The sequence below is a fragment of the Xiphophorus maculatus genome, chromosome 12 (assembly GCF_002775205.1).
Source record: "Xiphophorus maculatus strain JP 163 A chromosome 12, X_maculatus-5.0-male, whole genome shotgun sequence".
NCBI lineage: Eukaryota > Metazoa > Chordata > Actinopteri > Cyprinodontiformes > Poeciliidae > Xiphophorus > Xiphophorus maculatus.
In genome coordinates, this window is record NC_036454.1 from 2,394,546 (window position 1) to 2,419,808 (window position 25,263).

Below are 25,263 nucleotides of genomic sequence, written 5' to 3' on the forward strand. Positions count from 1 at the left end.
TGTGTGTGTGTGTGTGTGTGTGTGTGTGTGTGTGTGTGTGCGTGTGTGTGTGTATGGGGGATTGTGGAGAGACGAATTATTTTTCTTTATTAAGTGAGCTGCTTTCCTCCGGGACGGCAAACACAACACACATTAATCTAACCTGCTACTGCTGTGTCGCTGTGTGTGTGTGGGTGTCTGCGTTGGTGTGTGTGTGTGTGTGTGTGTGAGAGAGAGAGTCTCAGGAGTGTCGGCCAGTGTAGAAACTGTGAATTGGCTCTCTGCTAAGCTCAAAGACTAATTACTCAGAGTGACCTGGTGGCTGCGCTAACACACACACACCCCTACACACACACACACACACAGCCGTCGGTTGGTCAACAGGTGAGTCGGGGTTGGAAACGTTGCTAAACTCTGAGGTTTAAAAGTGTTAGATAATAGATGTTATTTTATTTGAATGTTTTTGGAAAGTCAAACACCTGATAAAGGTTAAAAACTTAAAAGTAGTTTAAATAAAGACCAGCAGAGGGCGCTGTAAGGTGATTGTATTATTATTCATTGGTTAATTAAACACTAGAATATGTTGGTATTGGTGGCTGATGCCATCAGGGCGCTGACTAGCAGCTCCTGACATCTGGCTTAGAATCAATTCAGCTTTTATGGATGGATGTTGGATGGATGGATGGATGTTCAGTTGGATGGATGGATGGATGGATGTTCAGTTGGATGGATGGATGGATGTTCAGTTGGATGGATTAACGTGTAGTTGGATTTTTGTGCCTCCCTCCATCGTTGTTCTCACTCTTGTTCCTCAGAGTGTTTTTCCTTCCGGCGGCCATCTTGTCTTTCGGCGTTTCACCTCGTTTTGTTTCCTGTCTGAAGCTTCCTGGTCATTGGTCTTCATTTGGACCAACACTCTGCTTAATGGACCTGCGTTCCACACCGCCGTGCTACACCAACTGGTTCAACGTGTGGGGGTGGGTGTGTGTGGGTGTGTGTGGGTGTGTGTGTGTGTCAGGTGGCCGCTCTGTAATTAGCCGGGTCAGGCCAATTGACCTGGTGTTGTGAGCGCGTGTTAGCCTCAGATTGCTAGCGTTAGCCGTGATGGATGTGTGTGACTCCTCGTTACACAAACCAGCAGGGAAACCCTGTGACCCACAGCGACCCGACTCGGCTTTACTGGGTTTGTTTACAAGGATCAGACCAAGAAAAAGCAGCCAAACAAGCTGGGAACCAGTTGACTTTCCAAAGCACAGAACAGTCGGTCAGTCCAGGTTGTTCATCCAGTTTGACAACAGAAGGATTTTTCAGGAGAGTCTTAAGCTGTTTTTCAGATTTAAATCTGGATTTCTGGGAAGTTCTGTAAGCAAATATGAGCATGAAAATCCAAACATGTAAAGCTGAGAACACAATGCACAGCTTTTTACCTGATGTATTTATTTTTCTCCAGTTACGGAGAGTCTGCTTTTAATAAGAAAGTAAGTAAACGCCATTAAAATCAAGTGACAAGTCATGAAACACATTCGCCGCCATCCTCCTCCTACCACTTCCTGTTGTCTTCCTCTTCATCTTTTCCACCACTAACATCTGGTTGTTGATCATTTGACTCGATCAATATTTCTATTGGAGTATTGCAAAATAATTTTGATAGAGACAAAAAACCACCTCAACCTAATGCAAAAAAGATTTTTGATAAAAAGCAACTTTATTTTCAGGATTTTATGGCTGTTGTGAGGCCTGTGATAAAAATATTGGATGTTTTTCAGTTCAAATTTTAAACAGATTTTTAGGTGGTTAAGATTAAGGTTAATATTTCAGCACTTAACATCGGTATCAACCGATATTGATGATTTTTTAACATATCGATATCGGATTGCTAAATGAATTAATGTAACAGGGATATTAATATTGGATTATTTTCATATCGATCCATCTCAGCTAAGATCATTTAATTCAAGTTTAATTGAATTTTTCACTAGTTAGGAGTAAATACTGGATTCCTGTTTCCTAAAAGTTTCGGTTCTCTGTTTTCTTTCCAAACTGACCGAGGAAACATGGTGGAGGAGAGAAACTTTCCCAGCAGCTTGTTTAGAAGATGATCGATATACCGGCTCTGATCCGTCTCCGGACTGAAGCTGGCTCCGCCGCAGCGTTTTAATGCCACCCGACACGGATTCAGATTTATAAACGGACCGGAGCGTCCGCGTGGGATGGGAGCAGCATTGGAGTTTCCTCCGGCTAACAAGCAGGATGGATTTGTTCCCGGATCCGGTCCTGACCTGCGATCGGCCTCCTCGCTCCGCACAGATCAGCTCTGAAGCGTATCGACGCGCTGAGGCGGGAAACATCCGGCCTGCTAACAAATGATGAAGCTATAAAAACAGGAAGTCATATTTCCTCACAAAGCTCTTCTTTTTTTGAAAAATTAAGGTGGAAAGGAGGAGACGGATGAGGCTTTAAAGTGACGGCGGAGGTCTATGACTGCTATTGAGCGGAGCGCGTCCTTAACAAATGTCCCCATCAGACGCGGCGGCTGCAGTGAAGCTCGATCAGCCGCCGCTCCCTCCTCTGCACAAGATGGATGTGAGCCTGTGTGGCCTATGACAGAGTAATGTGTCCTGGCATGCTAGTTGGGTTTATTAGCAGAAACTAGTTATTTCTGGGCCCCCCTGTGAGCGCCGGTGTGTGTGTTTCAGCCGTGATAGATGCTCTGCAGCTCCTGTTGATTTCGTCCATTTGTCAAGCGGCTGCAGAAAGGGTTAATCAGCTCTCCTCTCTTTACTCTCTTTCTATTTTTCAGCTTTCAGCCTCCTTCCCTCCATCACCTCCTCCTTTCTCTCTCTTCATCCTCCTCCGTTCCCACACTCGGACATCATGCCAGTCTTTCTCTCAGTTTACCTTTTAACCAAAGTTACATCCACAGTTTGTTTTTTCTATGCACAATATTCTCATCTCTGTTGGTTTTTTTATTATCAAAACCTGCAGGAAAAGTCAAATATTGTCTGATTATAAGAATTTTCCAAAAAGAGGATTTAAATTAATAATTTTCATTAAATAAATCTTTTGAAAAATGTAAGTGAAACAATGGAACAGTTTTATAATCAGGCTTTAATTTAGTATTTATATGATTTATTTTGTGATATATCAACTTCTACAGATATAAATAAGAAGAATTTATACTTTATCGACTAAAATAGGAAAAATGAATCAAATATTTGTAACTACATATTTAAATCTTCAGCTGCTTTTTAAAACAACTATAACTTATGAGTAACTTAATATTTAATTTTATATTTTTACTATGCAATAAAAGATGAAAAGCAAAATAAAACAAACTGAAAGTTTTAGGAATTAATTTCTTCTGATATGTTTTCTGTTCATCACTTTCAATAAATAAAAATCACTTTTTGTTTTTCTGACCTGCAGCTTATTTAGGTTTCCTGGTTTGATTGAATCTGATTTACAGAAACTTTTATTTTGTTTCTAACATTAGAAAAAACAAAATCAAATGAAACTGTTTTCTAACATTTAGTTGGATCAGCAGCAGGTTGAGCTTTGCTCCTCTTCCCACATTTAAACACTTTAATCCTCTTCAAAAAGATGAAGAGCTGTTTGTAGATCATAACTTAAAAATTAAACTAGGAATATAAAACAAATCATCTTTGCAGTCATTTTATTGAGACTGTCCTTTAGTGAGAGTTTTAATAATAACTGATCCATTTTGTTGGCAGCCTCCATTTTCTTTTCACTGAAAATGTAAAAGAAAAAATCCTGAACTTCAACTGATGCTGCGTTTGTTTTGGATCATTTTATCACAATAATCAATCATCTATAATCACTTCTGAGTTAATAATGAGAGAATTATATAATGTTTGCAACTTTTATTGTTAACTTAATGTACGCGGCCATGAAAATTGTTGAGAAAGATTCAGGTTTGGATGTGAATTAATGAAGAAATCTTTTAAATTGAGCGAATGAACGGATTAATTTAGGCCACAATTAATCAGCAGCTGTCCAAATGTTTAATATCAGTTGGACAGAAACTGTGGCTGAAATTGTTCTGTTTAATTTCAACAAATTTTTATTATTTAGAAAGTTCAGGACGTAAAGTAAGAAAATAACTTTTCTCTGATTTCTCCTTCAAATTGAAATCTTTAGAGTTTTATCATTATTTTTAAATGAATCAATTAAACATTGTTGAATTTAAGGTCAAGAAATGAATCATCAGAGTTAAACGCACGACTTTAGAGAGACGAGAAGAAAAGACGTTAACATGTTAAGTGACAAATCAAGTGGATAAAAGCAGTGATGAAGAGGAGGGAGTGATGTCGGATTGAAGGGTGAAACCGGAGAAGAAGGGAAGAAGAAGAGGCAGAGCGTAAGAAACAAACAGTGAAGATAAGAAGTAATGGAGCGAAGCCGGAAGACAGAAACACTCTCGTCCCTCTGCTCTCCATCCGTCTCAGCCGGTGGAAATAAGGGCCTCCTCGCTGTCAGCTTGTTATTTCTCCCTCCTCCCCCTCCGCCTCGCTCGCCCTCCGTCCTGCCGTCCGCCGGCGGTCTGTCATGTGTGAAGGTATCGATTTGCCAGCGTTTTAACCATCAAACTGCAGCTCCGCTTTTTAAACAATAACTGACGGACGGATGGAGGGAGGAGGGAGAGAGTGATGAGGGAGAACAAAAAAGAGGTTAAACGATAAAAACTCAGGAAATTAGGATTCATTTGCAGATGCAAGGAGGGAAGGAAGGCAAATTATTGAAATAATTTAGTAATCAATTAATTTTTAATGCAAATAAAGGTCAATTTGCTGAAAAAAAAGATGTTTTCACATCAGTAACTCAGATAAAACTTTACAAAAATCTATTTTAAGATAAAACCTTCTTTGTCTGTAAACATATTTTAGTTTAAACTAATATTTTAGTTGCATTTTTATCTCCACCTGATTCAGATTCAGGAAATCTGTTCAAATGTTTTCCTATTTAAAAAATAAATTCAGCTTTTTATTTCCATCTTTAACATATTTCTAATATCGTACAAAATAAGCTAAAGCGGTTAAATGAAAATATGCAGAATGTGAAATTTTTTAATCTAATTGTCAAAATAATTGATATAAAATTGATTACTAAAAGTTGCAACCCTATAAAACAGTTACATTCATATTTTTTATTTTTATGGATTATTTTTTGCCTATTCAGCAGTAAATCAGACATGCAATATCATATTTTAATAGAACATTAAAATGATTTTTAGATCTAAAAACGAGTCTCCCTTAACAACAGAAAGGTTTGTAGTTTTCTAACTCAAATATTTTCTGTTTCTTGTTCTAGAAAATATTTTTCATTTATTCCCAGCAAAAAAACATAAGAGCTTTATTTTAATTCATCCCACTTTAATGACTGGATGTAAAACATGGAATCATTTTATGAGTTGTTTTTAGCAGTTTTCATTTTTAGGAGATTTAAATTTTTGCCAGTGAAAATCTCCACATATTTTCATGTTTACACATAAAATATGTGATCAGATGTTCATCTGTGTGTTCAGTAACTGGGATGTTTGTGTGATTAAATACTTTGAAAGTGTCTTGACACATTTGTGATGAATTATCTTTATATAAATAAACTGAATGTGAGATGACTGTGGATGATGTGAACATGTGAATTTCATGGGATTTTTCTGTAAAGATTCAGTTTTTCTGCCAGTTTTAATGATTGAATCTAAATATGAGGATGAAACTGAGAGCATGAAGGAAGTTTAAGTGGAAATCTGAGAGGAAAACGGCCAGTTTGCCTCCAGTTGCACTAAACTGGTCATGCTTTCAGTCTCTGGACTACATGTCCCATCTGCCCCGGGAACGCCATGGAAACGCAACAGACAGGTTTCCCCTGGAGACGTAGATGACTTGTTTATTTATTTATTTATTCTTACTTTTTCTCAATATTTTTAACCAAACAAACAAACAAAAGCTTAGAAAAAAAATATAAATGAGAAAAAATAGAATCAAGTTCTTTTTGATTTTAAGATTCAAATTCTTTCTCTACGTTGAAGGAATTCATTTGACATTTTTAAGTATTTGGCAAAATATATATATATATATATATTATTTTACTGAGGAATCAAATTTACTGAAGTAAAAATGTTAGAAAAAGAAGTGACTGAAATTCAGTTTTTGTGGATCAGTTTGTTGAACTGAGACGTTTTAGTTTCTCGTCTCTGTTCTGTTCAAATTATCTGGTTTCTGATTGAAATCCTGCAAACAGAAAAAACTTTATGGTGTTTTTATGTATTCAAACACAACCGGTTTTGTTTCCATCTCCGTTCTGAGTTTGTTTTCCAGGTTTTTGACTTTTTAAAAGGAAATTAAACCTGATTCATGTCGGCTGGATTCAGTTTCCTCAGTGTGAGGTCACGAGTAGCTCGGGTTTGATCAGACGAGAAGTCCAGAGAAACGGTGCCGAGTCCGCAGGGGTTGGGCTCATTCAGTGGAGCATCTCGTCCCACTGAAGTGTGAAAACAATAAGAGAGATGGAGGAGGATGAAAAGTCCATCCATCCCACTGAGGAAGGAGAGAGAGAGCGCTCCATCATCCCTAAAAAATCTTTTCCTCTCTCTGTTGGTGGCTTCAGATTTACAGCTGAGACTTCATGAAGAGCTCATTAAAAACAGCCAAACTCCCACAGGAAGCAGCAGCATTAAGGTTTCTCTGCTTCATTAAAACTGGATCCAATTACTGAAGTTTTATCCGTGTTTTCCACAAGAATAAGAGAAGTTTATTTTATTCAAATTAATATGAACTTGGACCAGTTTGTCTAATAAAGTGATTATGATTCGGCGTTACACAAATCAGGTGGATAGGACATTTATTAATTTGTTTGTAATTGGGATGGGAGATGAGACAGTTAAAGCTTCATTTGACTCACAGCAGCAGTAATTACCTTTAATCATGTTTTCTAGTAAAGATATTTTTATATTCTCAGTGGAACAAACGGCTCAAGCAGCAGCGTTGAAGATTTACAAACCTATTTTGTTTGTTCTGATTTATTTTTTTGTTTTTAGATCACATTAATGAGAAATGTTAAATAATTTCCCATTCAGCTAAAACATACATTTGTTTGAATTTTCTAATTCTGTAGTTTTCCAGACTAAAGTCAAAGGCCAAAGATCTGCATCCATCCATCCATCCATCCATCCATCCATCCATTTTCTTTATCCGGGTCGGGTCGCGGGGGCAGCAGCTTCAGAAGGGAGGCCCAGACTTCCCTCCCTCTTCCGCGGTCAGCATCACACCATCCCCACTATGAACCAGAGAACCATTTTTGCCTTCAATCTGCCTGAATGAAACTAACTTAAAACCATAAATACCAACATTTTTTTTAAAAATGCTGCTTTTCTTTTCTGATAAATATCCACTATACAGTAGATAACGTGTGTTTTCAGCTCTACCTTCAACCATGATGATACCTGCACCAAACAACTGTTTCATTCTTCACCCACTTCAAAATAAAAGCATGACTATAAAAGTCTAACTACCTGAATTATTTCTTAACAGTAGAACTTTAATAAAGATGTTAAACTTTATTCAACTGAAAGTTTGCAAAACGGCCAAGTAAATTTGTGCTTTGGAATGTATCTATTAATTTAGGGGAAGCTAAGTATGCTAAATGTTTTCAAAGTTAGCAGAATGCTAAAGCGCTAAGCTAAAAATTAGCTGTGCTATTAGCAGATTAGCGGAAGTTTTTCATAATGTGTTCAGATTTCTATTTGAAATTGTTCCAACAATAAAATCACACATTTGATCAAAAATATAATTGAAATAAAATTTTAATAAAGATTAAAAGAACTAAAGGTCAGAGGTCACAGTCTGCTTCTCTGCTGTTGAACATGAAGAGTTTCTGTGATTCAGGAGGAAACCAGATTTTACTAAGCTAAGATTTATTCAGTTAGATATTATCGGGTTTTTCTTTCTCAGGCTGGTAGTCATGTTTGTTCTGAACACATTTTTATCCAATTTGCTTCATTAAAAGTTGGAATAAAAATCTGAATAAAAGAAAATAATCAGAGTGGAGGTAGATGAATTTCTGCGTATTAAACTCCCAAACCTGCAGAAACCAAACGAACTCCCGGCCTTTAGAGGAAAAACGCTTCATGCATTGATTTCCTCTCACCTGCTGCTTTCCTCCCCGCCTGCGTTACTCCGTATATATTTTTCTTTCTTTTGCATAATGTTATTGATCAGCCGCAGCATCACACCGCAGGACCAATCAGCTGTTTACTGGCAGAAAAATCAGCTTCAGCTCCGGCAGAAGCTTCGTCTGCTGCTGCAGCATCGTCCTAAAAACTGAGTTTTCTGAAACAGCAGAGAAAAATAAAAAACATCTGAATGGTGTTCAGGAAAACCAGGGTTTCAAAAACAGTTTTCTTTTTACTTTGTTGACCTTTTTTTACATCCTGTTTATCGGAAGAACTCAACACCAAAAACCAACTTTCATTTCATTTATTAATGCACAATGGACTGTAAGAGTTTTCTAGGTTTGATCCAGTAGAATAATGTCATATTTCATGTGTTTATACATTTTCTGCTTCGTGTTTTTGGCAGAAATTCAGGACAGTTGAGTGAAACCAGCTGTTACATGTTTTTATAGATTGTTGTTGCATTTATTTAAGTCAGTCAGTAGTTTTTACATTTTTTATACATCAGTTCATGTTAGTCTTAGACGCACGTCAACATCTGAGACTTTGTGATTTAAAAACATTAGTTAAGCCAAACCAAACGTTTTTCATGTAGATTCAATAAAAAAGCCAGAAAAAGTAAAAATTTCCATCTCTGTTTGGTGACATGAACATGGAGAGATTTTCTCCCAAGTTTTAAAAAACGGCCGTTTCGTTGTCTCCTCACAACGTCGTTTAAATGTGTAATTTAATAAAAACATCATGTTTGAGGATTCGTCTCCTCGGTAGCAGGATGATGAGGATCTGGACGGTTTCTCCTCATATCTGAACCTTTTTTCAGTTTTCCTGTTTTTCTTCTCCCTCCTCCGCCTGGTATCTTCCCTCCTCACATTCTTCATGTCTCCGCGCAGCGCTCCTCCCTCTGCTCCCCACTTCACTGATAATTAGTTTCAGAGGGAGCGGACCGAGGGAGGGAGGAGAAAAAGGACGGATGAGGAGAGGGAGAACCGAGAGACAAAGAGGGGAAAGATGTTCTCTCCATCGGCAGATCAGACTAATTGTATAACTGCTGCTCTTATTTCTGCTGTAACTGAAGGTGACCGGGCCAGAAGGCAGAATGCAGTTAGCTCAGTTTCCCATCTTTAGGTCACTATTTATAAGATCATGTTGTTGCTTTACAACCAGAGATCTGTGTCATAGAGGTTTAGTTCAGTAGAGAACAGAAAACAGAGTTAATGACGTATTTATTTCATTCTCTGGTTTATTAAATGTTCATTTTGAGTTCATGTTTGTCGTGAGAAAATGAAGCTTCTTTTCTTGACATCTGTTTTCTCATGACGACAGAAAAACTTGTTCTTATTTAGCATCAGGACAGTCGATGTTGGAAATTTAATCTAAACATTTGAGAACAAGAGGAAGAGAACATTATTTTAGTTCAGGTTTATTTGCTTTAATTCATAAAAACATCAAAAAGTCACAAATAGTGAAAACGATGTAGAAATATTTCATCTTGTCAAATACCCTCATTAAAATCATCAATACACAGAAATATGTTGATCAATGATCCATTTACTGCTGATCAAAGTCAATTCTAACCAGCTGGGCTTTTAGTTCTGACTTAAAGAACTCAGTGTTTCGGCTGTTTTTTGGTTTTCTGGAAGTTTGTTTCAGATTTGTGGTGCATAGAAGCTGAAGGCTGCTTCTCCATGTTTGGTTTTGGGGCTGCAGAAGAGAACCAGAACCAGAACCAGAACCAGAACCTGTCAGGTCCAGAAGACCTGAGAGGTCAGAAGGCAGATCTCTAATCTGTCCAGTGATTTATAAACTACCAGCAGCATTTAAAGTCTCTAGTTCTACAGTTTGAAGGACTGTAGAACTAGGTGATGTAGATCTGGGTGATGTAGAACTAGGTGGTGTAGAACCGGGTGGTGTCTCTATCTTCCTGGTTCTAGTCAGAACTCCAGCAGCAGCGTTCTGGACCGTTGGGTTGTCAATCAGACCTGTGAAGACGCTGCTGCAGGAATCAAAGCCACTAAAGAGAAACTAAAGCCTGGATGAGTTTCTCTGATCTGAGACTTTAGTCTCTGGTCCTGGAAATGTTCTGCAGAAGGCCCACTGTGGAACCGGCTTTATGTGGCTCTGGAAGGTCAGAGGTCAGACTGATCTCTAGTTTCTAGCTGGAAGAACTGAAGCTGTGTGTTGACTGTAGATCTATACCTTTAGATTGTTCCTCTTTAGGCCAAAAGATAATAACTTCAGTTTTGTTTCAGTGCAGCTGAGCAGTTGATTCCCTCTCATGCCATGCGGTGGGCATTAAGGGTTTTTCCTAAGGAAGACGGTATAAATCATGATATGTGACCCAGGCAGGTTTGGATCCTGGGTGTCCAGCATGGCAGCCTGATTTCCTGCTAACTCTCTGGCTGCTGGCCGGAAGGGAATCGATGTAACACCACAGCCAGGTGGAGAAACATCCGAGGAATATGAGCTGGAGACTCACCTCCCAATGGGGGGAAAGTAACTGAACTAAGATCCTGTTTGGGTTCCAGATACAAACCAACAGCCTGGTTCTGACCAACCAGCTGGATGTTGATAAGCAGCAGCCTTTTCTATTGAGAAGCACAGTGGTGGCTGCAGCATCATGTGGGGTTTATGTATGAGCAACGGGGACAGAAAGTCCACTTTTTGGTCCACATTAGGGTTTGATTACGCATTCACACCTCCACAAACGAACCGGACTTTCCTTGCAGACGGACTGGTTTTGGATTGAAGATGGCTGGTGTGAACACCTGAAACAACTTCAGTAATAAAGTCCACTTGTCTTCTCTCTTTCCATCCAAACTTTATCTTGTTGCCCCTAAATCCTTCTTTCTGCTCCAAATAAAAGTTTGTCTCTTTAGCTCTAATGCCAAGTGACCCAGGTTCTGTTTAAAGGGTTTTATTTTTTCCAGTGTTGTTTTAAAAAGTCAAAGTCGGAGACTACAAAGTAAAATTTGAGAAAAGTCGTAGTTTTAGTAAAACGGAGTCTGACACAGGAACCTCTCTGCCTTTCTCCTCTGTTAGGACTCTAATTGGACGATGAGGGTCCCGCTGAGGGTGTTTGGTGTGTGTGTTTGAAGCATATCTGTGTGAACGTTTCGATTTTTCTGTACTGTCCCTTTTTTTGGTTGTTGTAAGGAGGGAGAAGAGGAGGAGGAGGAGGAGGAGGAGGAAGAGGAGGTGTCACTGAGGCTCCAGTTGTTGTCTGTGACAGGACAGCAGCTGCTCTCTCTTTCTTCTTCTTCTTTTTTCTTTCGGTGACTCTCTTCCTCCTCACCGATGAACGAAACTCGAGGGAAATCATCACCGTGTTTACTTCGGACCCCTCCCTCCTACACCACCCACCTCCCCTGTCCTGGTTCTCTCCAACCTGCACCCCCCATACCTCTGTTTTCCGCCCTGTGATGGGGGTTGTTAGAAAGACAGACAGAAAGTAGCCCCACCCTAAACCCTCTGCCACTTCACTCTCTTGTAAGTGTGTGTCCTCCGCTAGCTTGAGATGAAAAAACGGCTGGGATAGAGGAAGGAAAATGGCCGGCAATTGGTGGTGATGTGCGGGGGGGGAGGGGGGTGGCGAGGATGAGGGGAGTAAAGGCCAGACAATTGGTGGTGAGGGATGCACCAGAGAGGGATGAAGGGGGGAGAAAGAGGCCTTGAGAGGGCGATCAATGCGCTGTTCACCTGCCGTCCACCTCCCCAATTTAAAAAGAAAGGAGCTCTAACGATTTCCCTGGCCAGCTCCCTTCAACTGATGGAGCCGGGAGGGGCGGAGGCGCAGAGAAAGTAGAAAAATTAGGCTTCACAGCGGCTATGCATATAGATGGGGATACGACTGTCAGAAAATTAGCTTTTAATGGTGGAAAGCATGTATTTAAGACAGAAATGAAGCAGGAAAATGGCTTTTAATATGCGTAGCTCAGAGGAGACCAGCAGACAGAAATAGGACTCTTAATGCAGGACTGCAAGCAGGGAGGCAAAAAAATTACTCAACAATTAGGAGTTAATGATGAAAAGGCATTCAAAGAGAAAACTTGATGTTTAATGTAAGAGAGAACGAGTAGGAGATGAGCGTCTGTTGTTGGGATGAATATCAATGAGACAGGAATGCAAGATGAAATTACCTGGAGGGTAATTGCTCAAACTACAGCAGGTTTGCAATACATACACTTTAAAAAATAAAAACAAACACTAAATTATGTTTAGAGCGGAGAGCAGAGAGAAGTGGTGCTGGTGCGGTTTTAAATGGTCCGGGAGTCGGTCAGAACAGCGAGAGAAGGTCAGCGGTGCCTCGTCGACTCATTACCAGCATTTCATGCAGTTTGAGACGAGTCACATTGTGGCTTTAGGTGATACAGGGTCACCATAATATGCAACTGCCTCGATGTAGCTTCCCAGAAGCCCTTTCATTTTCAAGTTTCTCTCTAACCTGTTAATGTCTGGTTCAGTTCCAGCAAAGTTGGATGTGTGTCCATTGGCCGTCTTTCCCTCACTGTGGTTGACGCTCCAATTATGTCTTTTTGCACATGTAACTTTCAGTGGCCAGTTTTTCCTCAATCTCTCAGCATATTTGTTAGTTCCAGGTTGCTCCATCCAGATAACTACGTGTATGCTCTTCTGCCACAATTAGTAAAAAGGTTTGGACCTCAAAGTTTGACCCTGAAGGATACTGACTCTGCTGGACATGGACATTGTGGTGTTGGTGAAGGAACCTTTAGAGGCAAAGGAATCTCTAAAGGTGAAGGAGACTGGAGATAATGGAGGATCTGAAGGTAATCATGATGGAGCCATGATTTTCAGACTCCGTTGATTCTGGAGATTGCTGCTTGAGCTGAAGCTGGAAATGGTGAAGAAGCTGTTAACCAAACAAAGGGAGAGCGGCTACTGCTCAGGTTCTGACCGCTCTCTAAAACGCTGTGACCATTGTGGTTCGTTAAAAGACGTGGAGGCTGAGGGTGTGGCACCTTGTGAAGGGTTTTGTGGTGTGGGAACATGGTGCAAGTCGAAAGATTGCTGGGACCTGCACCTTAGATAAAATTCATGTTTTGAGATCCAGGAAACAGGAGGATCTGACAAAGATACACTAAACTGAGAGGCTTTTGGGATGTGGATAATGGTTACTGGAACACAACAGAGGTGAGTCTAATAACTGCTCAGTGATGAGAACTGTCAAGAAGTAAAAATAGAAATATAAAATAACAAAATAAACAGATAAACTGACCTGCTGAGCTTTAGGTGTATAGAATCACAACAGATTAAGATTGTTGGAAACTATCATAAAAAACTATTGATTATCTGAAGTAGATTTTAGATTTCACATTTTCTGAAAATGTTAAAGGCAAATAGACAAATGGTTAGAGGATCTTCCTCACCTGCCAGGTACTGAAGTCCAGTTCAAACCCTTTCAGTTCCCTGTGAGTCAGGATGGGATTCAGTAAAATAGAGGCTGATTGTCTTAAAGTGAACCGCTCCAGTGTTAGATGTCAGCATGTCTGTGAAATGTCAGCAGACTAATTCATGAGCAGTTAGAGGAGCCGGTGGCCCCACGGTGATTGTGAATCTGAATTGACTGTGTGTCATTGTCATATTATCAAATGTACAATAAGAGCCGGTGATAGCCCTCCTCCGGCCCGTCTGCGTCGCCGCGTGTAAGTATTCATGCTCCTGCTCCTCTGCCCCGACCTGTCAGCCCTGTCAATATGATTATTCCTCCGTCTAATTGAAGTCAGGGAGGAGCGCGAGGCTCGAGGTGGGGATAAGAGGAGGAGACAGAGGTGAAAACTGTTGATGGAAAGAAGAGACAGGCCGGCGGTCATTAGAGTCAGGTGGGAACGCCACAGAGAGGAGAGTGTTATCAGCGTGGCTGAGAGGACGGCTTCCAGATCCAAAACTTAGAAAGTCTTCTGGGTGACATCTGCTTTACAGCATTTAACCACAATCAAAATGCAACTAGCACTAAAAAATGCCTTAAATACTCAGGAGAAAGATTTAGGATTTAATGCTAAATGGTACATGATTTCTAATCCAAATATTCTTAAAAAGAAAAGACTAAATTGTTTTTTTAAAAAGACTGTAATGAATGTTTGACGCCGTGGCTCCAGGTTTCACTGGAGAGGAGAAGCTCATTTTTAACAAGAACACACTGGTAGGAGGGTTTCTCCATTTAACCGGTGCTGCAGCTGCACAGAGCAAATCCTTACAGAGCAAAACCTTTACAGCCAATGTCAATGTTTAAAGTGATTAAACATGTTAAAAATGGCTACAGGTGAGCAGAAGCATGTAGATGAAGCACCAAACCCAGGCATTAGTTCAGTTCTTATGGTGGGATCAGTAACTCTAGTTTCTTTGGTAGCGGATGCATAATCAAACTCTGGTTAACCTACAAACCTCAGTCTGGGTTCGATTGAAGTGAACTTTGGTGTGGTTTGAATACATATGTGAACGCCAAGTGGACTGAAGACTGCTCCAAAAGCAGGAAGTGGACCATAGTGCAGGGCATTCTGGGTAAATTAAACCAAAACAGTGTAGCATTAGCGGGAGAAATGACTCGTGGTCTTCAACTAAAGACAAAAGAGAAATCCTCCAACCGCTAAAATCTGACGCTAGTCCATTTTTGGCTTCCATTTTGTGAAGAAGGAAGTTGCGCTCAGTGTCTTCAGAGGTTTTCTTGTCGTTTCCTTCAGTGGTTCTTGGTGCAGCGCCCCCACAGGCCAGGAGGAGAACAGGTTGGTTTGAATCAAAGCAGAGAGAAAGAGAACCACAGCAGCTGGAGATGATGTAGTTTTGGTTTCCAGTGGCTCTGACTCTACCGGATCAGGTGTGAGTGGATCAGCGGATTTTGAGGAATCACCAACTGTAATAAATGTTTTCCTCTGAATCTGTTAGTTCCCTCTACAAGGTAATTTCAAGTTTGTATTTTTTATTGTTTTAATTTCAGTTTCATTTTCAATCTGTTTATTTGCAACAAATAAGCTGTTTTAATGTCTCTTATGAGAAAATTACAACTTTTATCTAGTTTCTCTAAGATCATATAACAATAGTGAGATATTTCACACAGTGGCATTACAAGTAATATTGCCTCCACCTTAAAGTTTCATTAATGAACAGAATTTTAGTTCTGCAAATGATGCTGCATCTGCGGCTGTCCTCTGATTTTATTGTCTGTGAGTTTTCTTGTGTTTCTAATTCTGTAAAATGAGTATACAGATGTCGTAATTCCTAATCTGAGCTGCAGAATTGGCTGAGATTAATCTGAATCCTGGGCTGTAGCTTGGAGCCGCGGCTGCAGCGCCGCGCTGCTTCACTTTGGGGTTGTGTGTCGGTTAACTGATCGTTCTCTGAGCGGCGCTCTCAATCTGATGATGTTTGCTGCTGACCTTTAAACAACTCTGTCCCATCATCCTCTGCTGCTCTCGCAGGGCCCACAGGGATCACACACACGCACACACACACGAACACTCAAAGTTACAAGGGAAGACAGTCATATAAGCTCAAGCACTCTGCATGTAAACATGTTTTTGCGAACATATGAAAGCACACACTATGCATGTAAAAATGGGCAAACACACACATGAACGCGCACACACACACACCGAGGCATCACTGTCTGCGGTTTGGTGGTAATGAGGCCTGTCATCCTTCCACTCTGCCTCCTTCTTCCTCTTTCCATCTCTCTTCTTTCATTGATCCACTAACGGATCCCCAATATAACAACTAGCAGTCGCTGTGGGAGCTTCTCCTCTTCCTCCTCCTCTTCCTCCTCGACATTCATCCCTCTGGACCATTTAAAAACCTACCACCACTTTCTCCTCCTCCTCCTCTCCGTTGCTTTCTGTTTCTCTCTCCGTCGTCCTCATAAACCCTCTCTGCCCTCCATCTCCGAGTTGAGACAGTCTTGTTATGTCGGCTGACAAACGAAGAGGGCTTTCTCCGATATTCTCCCAACGCTGAAGGTGCTAGTTTGTCCATCTGTCCGTTCGTCTCACCTGGTGGTCCTCTGCAAAAAAAACAAAAAACAGAGCACGAAAAAAATGGAGCGAGCTGAGAGGTTTCAGCCAAAGGAAAGTTACTTTACATCAGTGGTTTTCAGTTATGCTACCTCTGAAATGAGAACCTGATATTTGTTTATCTGTACAATATTCAATCGCCTGTTTATAAAAGCTGAAAATGAGCTGCAACAACTCATTTTATTGTTTTACGTCTTAGAACAATCTCCATGTTCAGTTTATTATCTCAGTTTGTAACATTTAATCCAGACTGCCGTCTCAAAAGAGAAGAAGTGCAAACGAATCCCTGGGATGTGCATTTTAAAATGTAAACACTGGTTTTTATCAGCTTCTTCAGTTTATTCCTTTTCAAACAGATATATAGATTTTTTATATTTTTTGTTCAAAATTCGCAACAACTTTGCTAATATTTCAGTAAATCAGAAGAGATGAAGAAAATGTGACATTTTGTAATGACAGTAAATACAAAAGCAGGAAGCAGACTACAGAGCAGGGCATTCTGGGTAAATGCAACCAGGACAAACATGTGAGACCAGTGCCAGTGAGAGTAACGACACGTAGTCTTTTTCCAATGACAAAACAGGAATTTTGATTTCAAAAAGTAAAAAAAAAACATCTTTTGGATCACAGAAATTTCCACTTTTTTTTCTAGAAAATTTCTGAGATTACTCTAAAAATTTCTGAGTTTTTTGGCAGAAATTTACTCCCTTTTTTGCCATGTATGTACTTGGGGCTCGTAGGTCTTGTGTGGACTGACCAATCAGTTCTTGAATGTAAAATGAGATTATTGTTGGGACAAGGGGGACTTGGCATTAAATTGGCAACAGCATCCATGGTTCAGCACTTCACTGAAATACAAAATATGCAGGATAATAAAGGAATGAAGGAACCAGCCTTGCACCCTGACAAACCTGAGAAAAAGGGCAAAGATTGAGTCGAAAGATATTAACGTCACCTTCTGTGTTTCACACCAGTAAATGGAATATATGTGATTTGTTCTGACTCATTTTCTAATCAGGTTTTGATTTTACTGGCTTGCAGCTCATCCAGCTGACAGCTGGTGGGTAAATAAGTTGGCCTTCAGTAAAAATGAATGTAGCAAGCCACTAACGTCTGTTTGGAGGCTTTACGCTCAACTTCCAGTCAGGAATCTGCTCACCTTTAGCTGTTTTTGCTGTTGTTAACATGTTAAGATCTGGCTTTTCGCAGGGGGCTGCGTTGATCAGACAGCTGTGATATATTTCACTGTTTTCTGTTGACTTCCTGTCTTCCTCCAGAGATTTCTGCTCCGCTCTGACCTTTGTGTTCGAAGCCGTTTTCCTGCCGCGTCTGCGTTCGGATCCGTTTATCCGTTTGTTTCTGTGTGCGTGTGTGCGTTGTAGAACAGGGGAAAACAAATCACCCGCTGCAGTTCTCATTAGCAGTGGTTTGGTGTCAGCGCTGAGAGATCAGCTGTCAGCCTCTGCAGCTTCACCTTTTACAGACGATAATTACACCGTTTAACGGCGCCACTTTCCCAACTAACACTCGGCCGACCCAAATGGGTCTGGTTTATTCAGGATAAAGTCGGAATGTAAAAAGTGTTTTGATTTTTTATTGCATGTTCAAAACTGAGTATAGATGAAAGCAAATTTTGTCCAAAACAGTCGTCATTTACCTCATTAGTAGCAAAATACAGCATGTTTGGTCTGCAGTTTGTTCCTTCTACATTCATATGAAGCTTACATGTAAGAGGTTCCATTTGTAAAGTTACACAATCAAAAATTAACAGCAATAATTTTGAAATATTACTAAATAACCAGCAACAAGAGAAAAATAGTGGTTCATCGTTCATAGTCATATTTTCACCATGTTTTTCATTAATTTATAAATATCACAGTTTCAACTAAATATAGATATTTAACTCAAAGCTAAATATTTACGTCATGGCTAAATATTTAGGTAATATGCAAATTCAGTTGCCGGTAGCCAAAAGTGGACTACCAAAATTAAAGCTGGCTATTGTGGACCTCTACTCCAGCTGGAGAGACTGAACTGATGAAGATAATCGTTTCTTTTCCTCTTTTCTTGTACAACAGTTTAACTATTTAGCTTGTCAATAAGTAGTTCATTTGCTAGAAGCTAACTATTTAATTCAGAGCTAAATATTTATGATTTGGTATTTTCTGATGATCTACCACTGCTGTAAAACTGAATGTAATTTTCAGATTTTTTGAATAGGAAGTGCCAAAAAGACATAAACAACAGCATCTCAATAATGGATAAAGTCACTGAAAGGTGAATTACATTTTAAATGAAAAGAAAAAAATCTGTCACACATAAATCATTTTAGAATAATCCACAGTTTTATTGTAGAAAAACATCATTGGTTGGCACTTTGCTCTTCTGATAAATTCTGCATAAGATTCAATATAAGGATAAGCATTGTTTGCATTTAATGCTACAACAAGTCTTTCAGGTAATAAAGACAGCTGGATAAAAATAACAGTCAACTTATCCAACAGGATCACAGTCATTGACATAATGCAACAGTTAATATCAGTACTGACAGGGCAATAAAATTATCATCACTCATTCCACATTATTTAATATTCACTTATGCAAATTTGTGCTGTAGTTTTAGTAAACATGATATGATGCATAAACCTTTTGAAAATGCAATGAAAATGGTTTTGCTACAACAACATTTGACACTTGCTACTGAGTTGGGTTTTTTTGGCATAAAGTTAAAAACAGGCATTGAAAGTCTCATATGTTCAGATTAAGTGCATAAGATGTGTTTCATAGAGCTGAACGATTTGGCACAGAGAGCTACAACTCTGGGTTTTATTATTTCACAGCATCATCTCTGCATTTATAATAATATCCTCTGTAAAAAAGTAAAACAGCCTATTTTATGTTTACAAAGATACTAAATATACACGCATGCCAACATAAACTACAGAGAACCTGATAAATTAGTATTAAATAAAACTAACTGGTGACATTGGTTGAATATGTGCTCACATATATTACTAAAATTTATTGTAATTTGTGTCCAATGCAATAGGTTTCTAGATTGTTTCTGTTCAGATTTTGGAAATAAAAATCTTATGGGAACATATGAGAATAATAAAGTATCATAATCTGGTAGATCAGTAAAATTGAATTAACATGCATCAATAAAACCCTATTTTTTATACAAACATGCTTACTCTTTTATTAATAACACAACTGCATAACGTGTAGATAGTATGTCACGTTCCAACCAGTGTTGTGCGTAAATAGGCTCTTTCACAAATGGAGTTTATATTTTCACGCCCTTTACCTTCAGTCCTTTTGGGGCTTAATGCAGCCAAATTGCCTGTTGATGCCTTTTCTACACATACCAGGAGTCCTATAATTCCTGATGAGAAAATTTAATCATTTGTTCAACCCATTGATGCCTAATGTCGCTGATTTGCATCATAAATAATTTATATTGGTTGTTCATAATCTATTAGTATTTGATTTAATACCTGCTCAACAACTAAAATGTTTTTTTTAAATATATAAACATTAAGGGATTAAATATTAAAACAGCCAGTAGTGCTTTCAGTGTGACTGTAATGCAAAGATCAAATTTTTCAGTCTGAATTTCAGTTTCTTTTTATTCTGGTATTTGACAACAGAAATAGAGAGAAATATTTGGGAACTGTATTATGATGCCTTACATGGTTTTAACTAAACTTTTACAAACATTTAAAAAGTTGTTTTATAATATTCATCCTTGATATGATTTGATATATTAGCATGAATAATTTGTGAATTTGTGTCAAATTAGTTAATATGAAGGCCAAACCTACACAACACTGATTCTAAATTTGCTAGCTCACCCACTTTTCCATGTGGTAACATCTAGCCCACAGCTAGCAGGCTAGCATACCTTTGGATCATGTAAACATGCTAACATTAGCTAGGATTTAGTTAGCTTTTCAGTGATGTGTCTATTATGCTAGCTTGCTTGCATTTAATCCATTGTTGGAATAGTTTCACTTTTTTAGTAGCTCAAATGAAAAACTAAGTTTCTCTAAGAAAATCCAAACATATATCCTGTCCAATGTGTTAGCATTACTGTTAAATTATACAAATGAATTGAAAAAATTAATTTGGCACTAACTGAAATGGAGTTTCACATTGATATTCAGTGTCTGTCCTCCAGAATACGGTGTTTACCAGCCCTCCACCTCCACCACGAATGGCTCTTTGACCGGGATCCGGCCGCTGTTGACGATGACGCATTCGGTGTACGGCAGGTTTCTGTCGTTGGTGTCCTGAAGCTCGATGGTGTGAACGACAGCCTGCCAACAGAGATGCACATGCAGGTCAGACCAAGGGTGTCCAAACTTTCAGACTTCTAAAATCGTTGAATCAAATATATTCATGGGCCAAGAAAAAAAATCAAGCAAATAAAGGGATGTTAATCATTGTAGATCGAAAATTTAAAAACGTTTTTGCACATCTGCTGTGTTCAAAGAAAGGTATCTAGTTTTCAAATTCTTTTAGACTTGGTTGAACAAATTTATTCTTAATTATAATAACAGAATTTGTGTCAGTTTATTTCGAACGCTATACTTAGCAGTGTTAAATAAATTAAATAAAAAGGTTTGGTACAGGAACCAGTCAGTACATTGGGTCACTGGTTCTACTGATAACAGACACACAGAGTTGCGTTCCAGGTTTCAACCCACCATCCCGTCCAGAACTTTGCCGAAAACCACGTGCTTCCCGTCCAGCCAAGGTGCTTTGGTGGACAGGATGAAGAACTGAGAGCCGTTGGTGTCCGGACCAGCGTTGGCCATACTCACCTGGTACACATACATGCAAGCACGCACACACACACACACACACACACACACACACACACACACACACACACACACACACACGCACACACACACACACACACACACACATGCACCCCCACACATACATTACAATTGTTAAAGCTAAATCTGAGAAAAACAAACAAACTTCCTGGTCCAGAACTATTTTCCGGGTTTAGGTCCAGAGCTTGTGCTTACCCAGCTAGCTCCTATATGTTTCAGTTTAAAGTTCTCGTCTGCAAATGTTGTACCATAGATGCTGTGACCTGGACAAAAATGTGACATGAAAAGTAGAGCTTGATGAGTTTTAAAACTTATCATTGCAGATAAGTGCATAGTTAAAAGCTAATTTACCACAAACAACTTAAGATCCAACTGTGTGTTCTTATGCATCCTAAGGTAACATTTATAGACCCAGTAGATTGAATCAAATTGATTTGTTTGACTTTTGTGTTCATTTTGTAAATCAAAACAGTCAGTTTGGGTTTCGTTCCCACCTCCGGTTCCGTCTCCAGCTGTGAAGTCTCCTCCCTGGATCATAAAATCCTTGATGACTCTGTGAAACTTTGTCCCCTTGTAGCCGTAACCTTTCTACAGAGACACAGATGAAATTGTTAGCTGTGAAAACTCCTTTGCTGCCACAAGTCAGAAAAGAATTAATTTATCACTGATAACTCCTTCAAGAAATAATCCTAAACTCAAAGTGGACAAAAGCAGAAAAATAGCTAATATTACAAAGCATTTTATACAAATTTTGACAGCAGAGCAGAATTTGATGAAATAAGAGTTTTTATTCCAAAACAAACAAGTTTGTTTGAAGGAAACTGTAGTTTAAATCTGAAACATATTTATTCTGCAAAAAAGTAATGCCGATTAATTTTAGTCTGGATTGAAACTTTTCAGTCCTTTTTTCAATTTTTACCACTGCATGAAGAATGTTTTATAGAGCAGCCTGTGCTGTTGTACTGTACCTCTCCTGTTGCCAGGGCGACAAAGTTGCTAACAGTAAGAGGGACAACCTCTCCAAACAGACCAATGACGATGCGCCCCACCTCGTGACCTCCCACTGTGATGTCAAAAAACACCTGGATACAGAAAGCACAGAATTTTATTAAAACTTATATATCTGCATCTTTGATTAGTGAGAAATAAACAAAAGTAAAAAATATTTAAAAGCATTCATTCAAAAATCTTTCAGGTTTTCAAATTGTTTCATGTTTCCAACCTTTCTCCTGAGGGGGTAACATGCTTTTTATGTTCTAAAAAGTTAGAACATAAAAAGTTCTAACTCTTTAGAACTACTCCACACTATCCCATGCAATGCTTTTAACCTCAGCTGTTTTTGAATCAGGACTATTCCAGTTATTAATTCAGGAGAGGAAAAAAATCCCACTTAAAGAAAATATTCCAGTTACTAAAACAATCCTTTATGGTTTTTCAGATTTTAGGCACCTTAATTGATAATCCATAATTTTCTGTTTTTATTTTTAAGTGAGGCAGATTTATGATCTTTATAAACCAAGAACCCAGTCACTCACATAAACTAACTACAGCACACAAGTTTCCATAATGCAATATTATAGAAAACTTATTAGAAGTTATAGAGAAATTTTGATGGATTTTTTTAGCAGAAAACCAAAAGACCAGTAACTGAAAAATGACAAAAAACAAAAGTCCATCCACATCACATCAGGCTTTACCATGCAAACTTTATTTATAAAGCACTGCAAAAAACCCACAGCTGAACCAAATACTGCACATAACTGCATACTAAAACCATGCATTAAAAGAAACACACATAATATGCACCAATAATAAATCAAATACCAAAAACAAACAAAACTAAATCTGGGGTTGGATAAAAGTTGATTTTAAATAGTGGTGGGACTCAATTAGAATCTTTAATTGAATTAATTGCAGGGTGTGTAATTAATTAATCACAACAAATCAAAAACATATCAACAAAATAAAAAACATTCTCACTTCAAAACTCCTTTTCGCTGATAAATTATTGTTTAAAAAGACATAATACAGACATTGGTGCAAACTAGAATAGCATTTTGTTATTAGCATTAGCATCTGTGCTGCTGCTACATGGTTAGCATTGAGATGCTATTTAAGGTTTGAATAGTTTTGCTGATAGGCTATCTCCTTTTAGCACAACTAAAAGGAAACTGGACAAAACAATAGTCTTTTCCAACGACCAATCAGATGGTTTTGAAGCAGAAATTAACCCCCAGTGAGCCGAGAGAAGCGGTTTTGTCTTCCATCACTGTTGTAGGTAAATCTGTGCGTCAAATTACTGTTGTACCAGAAACATATGAATGCAAAGGTTCCTGCACAATACATTTATATGTTAATAAAAAACAAATAAACAAAAAAGTGATTAATTGCATTAAAACTTTTAACATGTTAAAATCCATGTAATTAGTTGATAAAAAAATGTATATTTAAAAGTCCCACCCATAGTTGTTTTTTTTTTTTTTAGATGACTAGGTAGTGAAGAAAAGCTCTGCAGGTTGGAGTTACTCAGGTCATTTTTCATAGAACTGACGACATTTTTAGAAATGCTCTTTCCTTTTTAACATACACAAAGCATAGAAACCTTTATTAAACCTCCTATTAATTAACTGTACTCTACATGCATCCCGAAATTAAAACAGGTTCTTGCCCCCTGGCTATATCTGGCCCTGACTGCTTTTATAACATTGTGTTTGCTTCTTTACACAAACTGAATCAGTCCACTGAACCGTTCATTCCTCCAGTGGCTTCAGGCAGGTTTTAGTTCTATTTTTATGAAGGTCAGAAAGCGAGCAGTCTGTTTCTGTGTGTGTGTCCTGGGAGGTTCCAAAAAGTCAGGTCAAAAACTCAATAGGAGTGTTAACAAAATTTAAACTTTTTATTAGATTTTAAAATAAATTTAGCAATTAAAATTATTTTTAAGTCTTTCAGAAATGGTGGTTCCCATTAAACATGCGTATCTCTGTGCTCCACATGAGGTAATATAAACGTGTATGTGTGTGTGTGTGTGCGTGTGTGTGCGTGGATGCCCTGCAGGCAGACGCACTGCGTATTAAGCATAATCTGAGTGGACACGTGTACAGCTGTGAATGTGCGTGTCTGTGCGTGGGCTGGCCCAGATGTTCTGGAAGAATCGGCAGATCCTCGGAGAGATAAAATAACGGGTTGCTTCTTTCTGCTGATGCGGGACCTTAGCTTTCACTTCACCTGTATGTACGCGAGTACGTGCGTGCGCGAACTTCGACGCGCGCTCCTGCACCGTGCGCGGCTCCTTGCCACGCACGGAGATGCCGCTGCTGTGCGGTAAGGCGGCTGTGCGGTTAAACAGATGCAGTAAATATGTCACCCACCTTCTCGGTGACCTTCGGTCCTCTTCGTGAAAAGGCGCCGGACACCGAGTGCAGAGCGGCGGCAGAGAGGCAGAGCAGCGCTGGGAAGATCGATCGGAGCTCCATGGTTTCAGAGCCGGACTGAGCGCCGTCAGCGGCCCGGCTGGAAGTGACGACGAGGCGGGGGAGAAGAAGAAGGATCACGGCGGGCCGGGAGACTGCGATCCAGACCGGCTACATCAGCAGACCACTCCCCCCGGTGGGCCGAGCCCGAATCACAGAACCGCCCATAAAGAGGACAGAAAGATCATTATAACAGATGAGTCAGAATCAGGAGATCATATCTGGCTTATAACAACAACATAGTTATGTAGCAACCAGTTTATTTTCTATTCTTTGTAACAAAAGTAGATAAAAAGCGTATTAATATTTATTTTCCACATGTTTCCATCTACTTTATGGATGTTATTGGCTGGAATAACAATAATAACTGTTGTAACAGTTTTGCCATCAAAGCACCCGTCATATTTATTGGTCCCCAGAAAGATGTGCAGAAAGCTGCACCTTTAATTACAGCGGCAGATTATAACCTTTAATCTCAGTAAATATTCAGGCGAAACAGATCCCATGTTAACATTGAGTAAACCCACACAGACTCAAACTATGACAGATTTTCAGGCATCTTAGAATTAGGTGCCTTGCTCATGGGCTCTCTGACGTGGCAGGGAACCTGGACTCAAACTCTTGGAAGACTATATGAGTCACCACCACATGACAGGGTTTTTGTCCTTATAGTCGCTTTTAAAGTGAAATTAACTCCCTCTATGAAACCATAGCCACGCCGCCTCACAAATTTCAACAAATCCTACAAAAATGGGCGGAGC

The 25,263-nt window shown here is 39.1% G+C and overlaps 1 protein-coding gene across 1 annotated transcript; it reads right to left on the reverse strand.

Annotated features, from left to right (window-relative positions):
- Positions 1-18,508: 18,508 nt before the first annotated feature.
- On the reverse strand, positions 18,509-24,631 carry ppic (peptidylprolyl isomerase C). The gene is made up of 6 exons (XM_005809746.2): positions 24,401-24,631; positions 22,001-22,114; positions 21,527-21,620; positions 21,228-21,295; positions 20,895-21,011; positions 18,509-20,504 (listed from the first exon to the last, which is right to left on the reverse strand). The coding sequence occupies exons 1-6, from the start codon at positions 24,503-24,505 to the stop codon at positions 20,376-20,378; spliced, it is 627 nt and encodes a 208-aa protein (XP_005809803.1). The 5' UTR covers positions 24,506-24,631; the 3' UTR covers positions 18,509-20,375.
- Positions 24,632-25,263: the final 632 nt, after the last annotated feature.

Coding starts and splice junctions, on each gene's coding strand:
- ppic (XM_005809746.2), bottom strand. CDS start 24,505: ATGGAGCTCCGATCGATCTTCCCAGCGCTGCTCTGCCTCTCTGCCGCC. Junction 21,621..22,000: donor TCGCCCTGGCAACAGGAGAG/GTACAGTACAAC, acceptor GTGTCTCTGTAG/AAAGGTTACGGCTACAAGGG. Junction 21,012..21,227: donor AACATATAGGAGCTAGCTGG/GTAAGCACAAGC, acceptor TATGTGTACCAG/GTGAGTATGGCCAACGCTGG.